The 12,104-nt window shown below is 36.7% G+C and overlaps 1 protein-coding gene across 5 annotated transcripts in view; it reads left to right on the forward strand.

Moving 5' to 3' along the window:
• The window catches only part of FOXJ3 (forkhead box J3), a 151,124-nt gene that overhangs the window by 97,430 nt on the left and 41,590 nt on the right, over positions 1-12,104 (forward strand). For 4 of the 5 annotated variants that reach the window (XM_058717817.1, XM_058717818.1, XM_058717815.1 and 1 more), the window contains one exon: positions 8,370-8,471. The exons of the other annotated variant lie outside the window; for it this stretch is intronic. In XM_058717817.1, the coding sequence (XP_058573800.1) occupies positions 8,370-8,471 (102 nt within the window). The remainder of the gene's footprint in view (positions 1-8,369; positions 8,472-12,104) is intronic. 5 annotated transcript variants of the gene reach the window in all.

Consider the following 12,104-nt stretch of genomic DNA (forward strand, 5'->3'; position numbering starts at 1 on the left):
GAATGGAAGGCTATAAGCAAAGTAGTGAAATAATGTGACTTACATTTTCATAGGAACACTGTAGCTGCTGTGTGGAGTGTAAGTTGTAAGAGAACAGCACTAGAAGCAGGCAAATCAGGAGGAAATTGCTGTGGATAGTTTTGCTTAAATCTTCCAAGCACTGCTGTGGAAATTATTTGAAGGAGTAAAGGCCAGATAGAAGTATATAAACTCACTGCCTTAAGCGTGTTGGACTCTGCAAAGAAACATCTACTCTGCGATTAGCCAGCTTTTATTGGAACAAAGATGGGGGCATAACACATTACTTTTTCTTGAAGTTGTGTGTTAACAGTTCAAAGGTGATTACAGGTTTAATCGGGGAGATAACTGAAAGATAGATGGATAAATAGAAAAGAGGACATTCTTCTAGGCAGGATATCCTGCATTTGCTGCATATCTCAGATTGTTGTCATTCTGTTGTTATTTTGTGATGCAGTTTCAGTCATATGGAGTGGTCTTGTTGATTCAGAGAGCCCACTTGTGTGCCTGCGTGAGTCTGAATAAGGGGGGATTCATTTAAAGGTATAAGTGAACAGAGGAAGGAATGTAATCTACATGCCCACTCTTTGAACTCCTAGAACTGAAAAAAACATTTATTTCAAGTGGACAAACATGTACAGAGTGTACATTATGTGGGAGGAGCTACATGCTGCCTGCAAGAGATAGGTGTGACTAGAATTTCCTGGGAGTTTTAAAGTCAGAGAAATCCTATCCAGTTAGAGATTTTTGACCAGGAAGTGTTTCATGAGGGGTCATTTGGACGAATGGGTAGGATTTGACAATTCGTCAAATACAGTTTACAATTTGAGGAGTCCTCACATGTGAGGTTATCACCAGTATCAAATGAACATTGCTGTCACCCCCAAAAGTTTTCTTGTGCCCCTTTGGAATTTATGCCTTCCTCCGTTTTCATTCCCAGGCTGCCCTGATCTGGGGGGATTTGACATATTAATGATATTGATCGTTGCAAGTCACAAAAATGTTGTATCTTTCCATTAATTAGATCTCTAATTTCTATCAGGAATGTTTTTTAGAGTTCAGTGTAGGGGACTGTGATAATTCCAGTTAGATTTAATACTGAATATTTTGTTTTTGGAAGCTATATATTTTAAAATCAGTTTTCCAATTGCTTGCTGCTAGTATATAAAAATGTAATTAATTTTTATATATTAACCTTGCATCCTGTAATCGTGTTATTGGTAATAGTTTTATAGTGCCTTGGGATTTTCTATATAAACAGTTATGTGATCTGCAAATAGTTTTCCTGTCCCTCTCCCTCTTGCTCTTCTGTCCCTTCCCACCTTATAGTGACTAGAATCTCCACTACATTGTTGAATAGAAGTGATGAAAGTGGGCATCCTTCCCTTAATTCCATTTTTAGGGGAAAAGTATAAAGTGTTCAGTATTTCACCACTAAGTGGAACATAAGCTGTAGGGCTTTTGTAGATACCCTTTATCAGAATGAGGAGGTTCTCTGTTAAGTCTAGTTTGCTGAGAGTTTTTATCATGAATGGATGTAGAAAGAATTTCATCAAATGCCTTTCATACCTATTGAAATGGTCATACGGCTTTTCTTTATTCTGGTAGCATGTTGAATTACATTGGTTGTATTTTGAATGTTAAACCTTGCATTCTTTGGATAAACCCTACTAAGTCGTGATATGTTACCCCTTTCATGTATTATTGAATTCAGTTTGCTGTATTTGTTGTTAAGGATTTTTGCATGTATGTTCATGAAAGATACGGATTTATAATTTTATTCTTTTGTAATGTCTGTCAGCTATTGGTGTTAGAGTTGTATTGGCCTTATGTTGGTAGTATTCTTTCCTCTATTTTCTGAAAAAGTTTCTGTAGATTGGTATATCTTCCTTGAATGTTTGAGAAAGTTCATTAGTGGAACCATCTGGCCCTGCAGGGTTTTTTGGGGGGAGGTTTTTGGTATTTATTTATTTTTTAATTTTTATTTATTTTTGAGAGAGACAGAGATAGGATGCAAGTGGGTTAGGGGCAGAGAGAGAGGGAGACACAGAACCCGAAGCAGGCTCCAGGCTCCGAGCTGTCAGCACAGAGCCTGGACGAGGGGCTCAAACTCATGAGCTGTGAGATCATGACCTGAGCCGAAGTTGGACGCTCAACCGACTGAGCCACCCAGGCACCCCTGTTTTTGATATTTAATTTATTTGATATAGGACTATTAAAATTTTCTTTCTTTTTTTCAACACAAAGTGGAACATTTATTGTCTGTATAATTATAAGTTTAACTTAGCCTAAATTGCTTACTCTTCTGCAGTTTTACAGATTATACTATTTCCATTACGAATCTCAAAATATCAAGAAAGAAGAAAGATAATTCACAACATTATTATCCTCTGATAAATTCCAAAAAGTAATCCAGGTAGTATCCTGAAAAACTTACACTTGTTTTAATGGTCTCATTGTATGAAGAGGAATATAATAATGATACTTATATTGGAAAGTAGAGAATATTTAGGAAAAAACCAACCTGCATGTAAAGGCTGTGCTGTAAAAATGCACTCCATTCTTTTTTTTTTCCCCTCATGAATACCTGGGGTTTATTATATTTCTCTCCGTCCCTCCCTCCTTCCATCCCTCTCCTTCCACCCCTCCCTCTCACTCTCTCTTTTTAATTCTCAAGTTAGTTAACATACAGTGTAGTCTTGGCTTCAGGAGTAGAACCAGGTGATTCATCACTTACATATAACACCCAGTGCTCATCCCAACAAGTGCCCTCAATGCCCATCACCCATTCGATGCACCTCTTCTTGTAATATAGGAGTGTAAAACCATAGGTTTACCTCTAAGCACTGCTTTAACTGCATCTCACAAATTTTGGTATGTTGCATCTTTTTTATAATTTAGTTCAAAATATTAAAAAAATTCTCTGGTGAGTCTTATCTGACCCATGAATTACTTACAGATGTGTTCATTTCCAAATATTCCAAATGTTGGGTTTTCCTGGATGTCTTATTATTTTAGAATAATTTTTTTTTTCATTTCAGTCTTTACATATTTATTCAGACTTATTTTGTGGCTCAACATTTCCTATATCTTTGTGAATGTCTGTGTGCACTTGAAAAGAATATGTATTACACAGTTTGGTGTAATGTTCTCAGATCAAGGCATTTGCTAATGTACCCCAGTGTTCTTTTCCTTACTGATTTTTAATTGTCAGTTTTTCACTTCATATGTTTTGAAGCTTTGTTATTAGTCACATTTACATTTATAAGTGTTATATCTTCAATTATTCTTTTATCAAATGTTTTTAAAATGTCTGATATACTCTGTCTTAAAGTCTATTTTATCTGATATTAATACAGCTATTTCACCCTTATTTTTACTGTTTGCATTGTATATATTTTTCCATGTATTACTTTCATCTGTGTCTATATGAAGTTGTGACTCTTGTAGGCTGCAGTTAGCTAAGTCTTTTTTAGTATCTCTGATGATCTTTTTTTATTGGAGGGTTTAGATTATTAGCATTTTGTAATTATTGATATTGTTAGATTTAGGTCTACATTTTGTTTTCTGTTTGACCTCTACATTTTTAGTTCCTTTCTTCCCCCCTTTCCTGCCTTCTTTTAGATTACTTATATGTTACTTACATTACTTAGCTATATTTAGTATTCTATTTTAACTTATCTATACCTTTTTGAGTATTTCAGTACATTTTTGGGCATTTTGGTATACATTCCTAACCTTTTCAGTCTACTCAGAGTTCATATTTTACCATTTAAAAAAATAATATTTTGAACATCTATTTGTTTTTGAGAGTCAGAGAAGGAAGTGGGAGAGGGGCAGAGAGAGAGAGGGAGACAACGAATACAAAGCAGGCTCCAGGCTCTGAGCTGTCAGCACAGAGCCCGATGCGGGGCTCGAACCCACAAACTGTGAGATCATAACCTGAGCCGAAGTCAGACACTTAAGTGACTGAGCCACCCTGGCACCCCAGTATTTTACCATTTCATACAAGATGCAGAAATTTCCAACCATATGGGTCCCTTTTGCCCCTTTCCTCATCATTTCTCCTAGTTGTAATATGTATGACATATTACATGGAAGCCTTGCAAGGCAGTGTTTTAAGTTTGGCCTTAAATAATCATATGTGATTTTTGAAACGTAAGAGGAAAACAGTCTTATATTTTACTCAGATGTTTACCATTTCTTTTGTTTTATTTAGTTCATTCCTCAAGATCCATGTTTTCCTGTGCTATAATTTTTCTTCATCTTAGTGAACTTTCTTATATTGCAAGTCTCCTGGCAATAAATTCTCCTGGTTTTACATTCTCTGAGAAGATCTTTCTTTTGCCTTCATTCCTAAAGAATATTTTCATTAGATATACAAGTTTAGATTGAAAATTTTTTTCTTTCAGTACTTTAAAGATGTTTACAGTCTAATGACCTTTGTCATCTTTATGAGAAATACAGTCATTTCCAATGAGTGTTCTTCTGTATGTGGATGCCATCTTTCTTTGGCTGCTTTCTATCTTTATTTTTCAACAGCTCAATTATGATGTATCCAAGTGGGATTTTTTTTTTTAATTGACACTGATGGAGGTTCACTATGAAATTCTCAAGTCTGTACATTTGTCTTTGAATAAATTTCTGAAGTTTTCAGTCATCAATTCTTCATATTCTTTCTGCTCCCCCTCCCCCCTTCCCTCTCCTTCTGGAACTCTAGTGACACATATTAAACCATTTGAGATTATCCCATAGCTTTCTGATGCGCTGATCTATCTTCCTCCTCCTCCTCCTCCTCTTCCTCCTCCTCCTCCTCCTCCTCCTCCTCTTCCTCCTCCTCCTCTTCCTCCTCCTCCTCTCCCTCCTCCTCCTCCTCTCCCTCCTCCTCCTCCTCCTCCTCCTCCTCCTCCTCCTCCTCCTCCTCCTCTTCTTCTTCTTCTTCTTCTTCTTCTTCTTCTTCTTCTGTCTTTATTCTTTTTGTTCTTTAGATTGGGTAATTTTTGTTGATCTGCCTTTGAGTTCATTGACTCTTCACTGTTTTATCTCCATTCTAATATTCAGCCTATCCATTGACTTTAAAAATACAGATAATGTACTTTTCATTTGTAAATGAAAAATTTGTTGATTTTGTTCCTTTTTATATTTTTAATTTCTCCACTGAGATTTCCTTTATTATGTTTTCATTCATGTGTGCTTTGTTTTGTTTTTACTTTACCTCATTGAGCTTAATTGTAATAGCTTCTTAAAAATCTTTGCCACATAATTCCAGTAGCTCAGTCTTCTTGTTGTAGGCTTTTATAGATCGTCTTTTCTCTTGAGAAAGGGTTTCATTTTCCTGTTGCTTGTATGTGTAGTAATTTTAGATTGTATCCTGGACACCGTGTTATGTTATATAGACTCTGAGGTCTGTTATAATCTTGTATAGAATATTGATATTTTTGTTTTAGCTGGCAGGTAACCACATTAGACTCAAACTGTTAATTCTCTCTAGCATTCTGTGGACAATGGTTCTAATTTCAGTTTAATTCTTTAAGTCTGTGCTTTAGTCTGCATTTGCATGGTTCAGAAGTCAGCCTTTTGTGAAAACTTTTGTGGTGTTTCATACATAGTACTAGGGCATCTCTTTTGACTTTCTCCCCAGGGGATTCAGTCTTCTCTCTGATAGCTGGCAGTGTTTACCTGGGCTCTCTTCCCTAGTTCCCTCTGACAGAAAGATAACTTCAGCCACATCTACTTAGTTCCATATCTACTGCCCAGTCTTGGGGCAAAGCTGCAAGAAAACAGGAAACTGAGGCTGGTGTCTCCCAAGTTTTGACTTGTCTCCACATCTGCCTCATAGAATTACTTTTCAGAATCCTCAGCTAGTTTTCATTCTGTGTCCCATGCCTCCCTCCTCCACCACCCCCAACTTGTAGTTGTTATCAGCAGAAGCTTGGTCTGTGGGGAGATCACACCACCATTCTGGAAGTAGAATTTGAATGAATAGGATTTTGATAGGGAGAAAGAGGAAACTCCAGAAAGGACCTTTCACAAGCTGACTACTCTCTCCTAGATTAGACTCATTGATACTTGCTTTGTCCAGAATTTGAGTTTCGGCTGCCATTATAATAGTTATCAGGATACATTTTGGGATACCTAGATGACTGGCTTTACTAATCAGACTGTTTATTGTCTGTTAATAATGTAGAATCCTTGAGCCTATTACTAAAAATATATACCATACTATTGAGCATATCAAAGCATGTAAAGAGAATGTTGTTTATTCTCTTGATGGAACCAGACTGAAGTATCCATGAAGAATATATAATTAAAAGAGTTTTAAATTTTGCCATCTAATTTATTATAGCTGAAGTTATGAATCTGCCTTTGTAGGAAAACAGTGTCTCATATCAAAGCTCTTTCTTTTCTCCTTAATCACTATTAAATATCCTTCTGTATCATAGATATTCAGCATCAGTAACAGCTAAGTTTTCGTGGTTATCATAACAGCTAGCCCTTACCATGCATTTCAGGTACTATGCTAAGAGCTTTGCACAAGTTATTTCATTAATGCTCTTAACAGACCTCTAAAGGAAGTGACATAATCCTCTTTTTTATACATGGATAAAAGAGCATAAAGGTTGAGTAATTTGTCTGCAGTCACACCACACAGGCTTGCCTCTTCCTACCAGTGAGGAGGAGTGAGAATTATAGTCGAAATGGAGATGACTAAGTTGGGTTAGAGGAACATGAGATTTGCAGTGTTCCAAAGTAAATGTTAATTCAGGTATAGCTAAATTGGTTGGCACCAAAATTGAGGCATAGACACAGTTGTCTGTGTAGTTCTTCCACTTGTATTGCTTTCTTTTCTTTTTTTTTCTTTCTGTTTTAGAGAGAGTGTGCACAAGTTGGGGAAAGGGACAGAGGGAGAGAGAATCTTAAGCAGGCTCCACGCTCAGTGTGGGGCCTCACACTGGACTGTATCCCACGACCCTGGGATAATGACCTAAGCTGAAATCAAGAGTTGGATGCTCACCTGACTGAGCCACCCAGGCGCCCCTTTCTACTTGTATTTCTGAAGCCCTTTGCCACTTTCACCTCATTCTCATTGTGTACCCAGCACCTAAGTGCCAGATACTATTATCCGGGGGGTGATTCTTATCTTTTATTTTGTTCATTTCAATAAGCTGCCTATTCCCTACTTTCACAGGATATCTGGTGAAAAATTCACAGTGAGGAATTAATTGATAAATAGATTAATCTTAGAAATATGTCTCAGTGAAATTGCTCTCTTTTTTCATTTAGTGTGATCTTTTAAAAATGCATATTCAGTTGAGATCATGTGTGGCACTTTTTTTTTTTCCCAGAGGAGGAATGTACATAGAACTAGCATCATAGCCACAAATTGTTTATATCTTCCCTTTCTTTAACTTCCAGCATTGAAGTTGAACTCCCTTGAGTGCTCATCAAAGCCATAAGCACCATTTTGATGGAAGAAAGAGGAGTTATCACAATTTATACCCCAAATTCTAAATACAGAATTTTGACCCCCCATGTTAGCTCTATAAGCAATGTGTATGAAGTTATGTTCTTCAGTGCTGTTTAGCTGCACTAACAAGGGAAGAAAAATGAAACAACTGAGAACCTTAAATCAGAGAGATTTATTTCTCTTTCAGGTAGAAGTTTTGAGATAGATTGGACCAGACAGATAACCAGCTGTGTTCCACAAATTCATTTAGATGTCCGTGTTCCTTCTAATCTTGTATTTTCGGTGTTCCCCAGGGTATTACCCTCAGCTTTATGATGAAGCAAGATTACCACCACTCTGTCTGTGTCCCAGCCTGCAGTAGTAGGGAAAGACAAGAGTGGAGGACAAGCAGGTTTTTTTTCACAGGCACGATCCAGAACTTGCACACATCACTCTTGCTCACATCTTCTTTACACATGTTAGTTACATGGCCACATACACCTTAGTCGCATGGACACAGATGGTTGCAAATGAGGCTGGAAAAGGTAGTATTTAGCTGGGCAGGCCATAAGTCAGTAACTGTAGGGTTTTATTACTAAAAGGAAGAAGGGGGGAATATGGATATTTATAGGACGATTAGCAGTCTCTGCTATAGAATTTTTGCTAAACTATCCTACAGTCAATTAAAAGAGCTGGTAAGAAGTAGCCATACCAATGGACTTTGTGATATCAAGTCAGTAGCATATTAAAATATAGTACAAGAGATTTAAGCAGGGATTTAAGTTCATGTTTTTAGGAACAAAGCACAAAACCAGATGTTAGAATTTGATGAAATATCTTCAAATTGTGTTAAAGTTGCTGGATATATGAGCTAATAATTATTTATTTTGTTCTTGTATTTTAGGCCTCAACTCCATATAGCATAGATTCAGATTCTTTGGGAATGGAGTGTATTATTTCGGGAAGTGCCTCTCCAACTCTGGCAATCAACACTGTGACTAACAAAGTAATTCTGTTTTTTTAAACACTTTTGAAATGTGATTGAATAATACATTTAATTTGCCTTTATAATAACAATAGAGTTCTGTATGAGTGAGGTTACAGATGATATAAATTTGGCTAACCTATTCATGGCAGCTTGAAAGCTTGAATCCACAATGTTTTGAGGTGTGCACAAATTAGAAGGAAATATTTCTCTAAAGATTAAGTTGGAGGATGCTTATTGGGAAGCTCTATATTAATTTAAATCCTTGACATTGCCAGTTCCCAATGATAAAATTTTGAGTCTGCATTTTATCAAATCAGTTTGTTTAAAAAAAACCATTGATTACCCCTCTAAATATGTGATTGAAAAAGAAAAGATTGTCAGATTCCCAAGCAGTCAGCACAATCCAGGAAAATGAATAATGTGGACAAACTCATACAGTTCATTGGAATGGTGGTCACCCTATTTCATGATATTCAACTGTAGGTCCATATCCAGAAATATAGTATGTTATAATCTGCTGTCCCTCCCCTCCCCTCCCCTCCCCTCCCCTCCCCTCCCCTCCCCTCCCCTCCCCTCCCCTCTCATTCAAATTTCATGCCAAGTCAGATACCTAGTGGGAAATACATGTCTCATCTTTACACGGTAATTTGTTAAGGTCATATCTCAAAATCCTAAAAGGTATTGGGAGGTTTATGAAGTAATTCAGTTCTGTGCATGCATTTCCTCCCTTCCTAGACCATGAACGCCTTGAAGCCATATATTTCTGACACTCATGCTTGTATTCTCATTCAGTCTAACTTTCAAATCTTGCTTTTACCCTAATCTCCTCTCTCCCTTGCTTTCACTTGTTCTTACTTTATTTCTGTCTCTTTCTCTTCCACTTTATCATGCACACACATAAACACATACACGTGCACGTGCGCGCACACACACACACCCATAACTATACTGACACAGCGTACACAGGATCTTTTTATTTGTACAAAGATAATAAACCAATAGAAGACAGTTTATAATTTTAGTGACTGATCACATTTACAATTTAGAAAGTAAACTGGCACCTGAGGTGTAGAGTATTGATTTTTCTCAAATAACCAGTCCATGGAATGATTCCATCAGAATCACTTAGGAGAGGTCTATGTGGGTGCATATGTGTGAGTGTTTGGCGGTGGTAATTACAAGGTTTTATAGCAGGCCTACCAGATCATTTATTTTACACTTATGGATAGGGTTCAGAAACCTGTACTTTAAGAAATCATCCCTTATTGTGCCCAGCTAGACTTGAGAATTTCTGGTGAAACAGAATGGGCTAGGATCAGAAATATCCAATACTGTTCTTTGTGGTAGTCCAAGTAGGAGGCTTAAACATAGGTAGTTATGGCTGTTAAGAAACAATTAGGAACTAGTAATGCTAGGACTTCATGATGAAATAATATGGAGGTCAAAGGAGGTAGAGTTTTTGGACTTCTAGATACAATGGAGTAGCTAGTTTTAGATTAATCCTTCTTCTTATCTATATAAAATACTACCATCCCCCACTGCCAATAAAAAACAGGGAAGAGGCACTGGAGAACAGAAAAGCCAGGCCTTCAGGGATGAAGATCCCATAAAAAAGGGAAATACATTGAGATAAGCCCTACAAATTTCGCCTTGGGACATTTCTCAGTTCTTAATGCATGGCATACAGACTGAAAAGAAAACAGAAGCCAAAAGCAGCCATTGGGTTAGGGAGACAAAAACTGGAGTCTGGGGCCACGAAACAGCCTGGGCTTGAGGACTAGATCCTCATGGATCTCAGAAGTAAGTTTACCTTCTTGCAAGTAATATCCACTTAAGGCATTTGCTAACTCCTGATTCATTTATGTACTTGGGCTCAGGCCTAGACAAAACAAGTGGATTTTTCACTACTCAGAATTAAGCAGTTTCACAGAGAAGGAAGGGACAAAAATTGTCGTTCATGATCTTCAGGGAGGAGGAAGCCATGGTAAAAGGCTTTCAAGTTACCTCAGAAGGGTTATGTTCCAGAGGAAGAGCAAACCAAAATAGACCAACCGCAAATTATTATCGGGTGGTTGCTAATATTCTTCTACTTGCCAAAAGAAAACTAAATCCTTTCTGGAAGAAGATAACATCATACTGAGCTTTTGCAGTTTTTCATAAGATCTCAACTTTCAGTCAAAAATTTCAGACATTCCAGGAAACAGGACCAAATAAATGACAAGGGGGTGGGTACGGAAAGACAACATAAACATATCTACAAGTGATCTAGATATGGATTTTAAAATAACTATGACTAATATGTTCAAAATAGTCGAATTATAGAAAATTTATCCAAGAATTGGAATCTGTATGGAAGAATCAAGAGGAAACTCTAAAATTGAAAAATATAATAACTGAAATTAAGAATTTGATAGATGGGTTCAGCAGTAAATTAGGCACACCAGAGGAGAGAATAGTGAACTGGAAGAAAGGTTCGTAGAAAATAGAATGAAACACAAAGAAAAACAATGAAAATTCAGAAAAACTTAAGGGATAAATGGGATATGTGGGAAAAGGTCTAACAAACTTTTTAGTCTTCCAGAGGAAAAAGGAATAAGGAAGGAACAATATTTTAAAGTTTTTAAACTGATGATAACACAGTACAGATTCAGGAATTTCTGAGAACCCCAAGAAAGATTAATGAAAAGAAACCTTATTGGGCAAAGAAAATCAAGTTCCTAAAAAAACAAAGATTAAAAAAATCTTAAAATCAGAGGCAAAACAGGCAACTTCAAAGGAACAACAGTAAGCCAGGCACTGACTTCTGAATAGAAATGCTAAAAGCTAGACATGAGAACGAAATTTGTATCATGCTTAAAGGAAATACCTACTAATCCAGAATTCTGCAATTAAAATTTCTGTGGAAAATGAAGGTTAAATAAATAGATTTTTACAAAAACAAAATTAGAGAGAATATGTTACTAATACATCAGTAGTAAACAATTAAAGGGAACTAATTTTTTAGATAGAAGGAAATTATCCTGTGCTGGAAAGAATGGAGAACACTAAAAGAGTATGTTGATAAATGTGAATGTGTATTGAGTATTTAAAACAATAACATTTCTGTTACATAACACAATGCCTTTGAGTCTAAAATACTACAGAAGTTAAAATACATGACAATACTAGGGTAAGGCAGGAAGAAATATAATTGACCCTCGTACAATGTGAAATTTAGGGATGCCACCTCCCATGCCCCCCAAACAGTTGAAAATCCGTGTATAACTTTTGACTTAACTAATAGCCTACTGTTGACTGGAAGCCTTACTGATACCATAAATAGTTGATTAATACATATTTTGTATGTTATATGCATTATATTCTGTATTCTTACAAGAAAGCTAGAGAAAAGAAAATGTTATTAAGAAAACCTTAAGGGAGAGAAAAAATATTTTTTTTTTTTTTTTTAATTTTTTTTTTTCAACGTTTTTTTATTTTATTTTTGGACAGAGAGAGACAGAGCATGAACGGGGGAGGGGCAGAGAGAGAGGGAGACACAGAATCGGAAACAGGCTCCAGGCTCCGAGCCATCAGCCCAGAGCCTGACGCGGGGCTCGAACTCACGGACCGCGAGATCGTGACCTGGCTGAAGTCGGACGCTTAACCGACTGC

This window comes from Neofelis nebulosa, chromosome 2, assembly GCF_028018385.1.
Source record: "Neofelis nebulosa isolate mNeoNeb1 chromosome 2, mNeoNeb1.pri, whole genome shotgun sequence".
Taxonomy (NCBI): domain Eukaryota; kingdom Metazoa; phylum Chordata; class Mammalia; order Carnivora; family Felidae; genus Neofelis; species Neofelis nebulosa.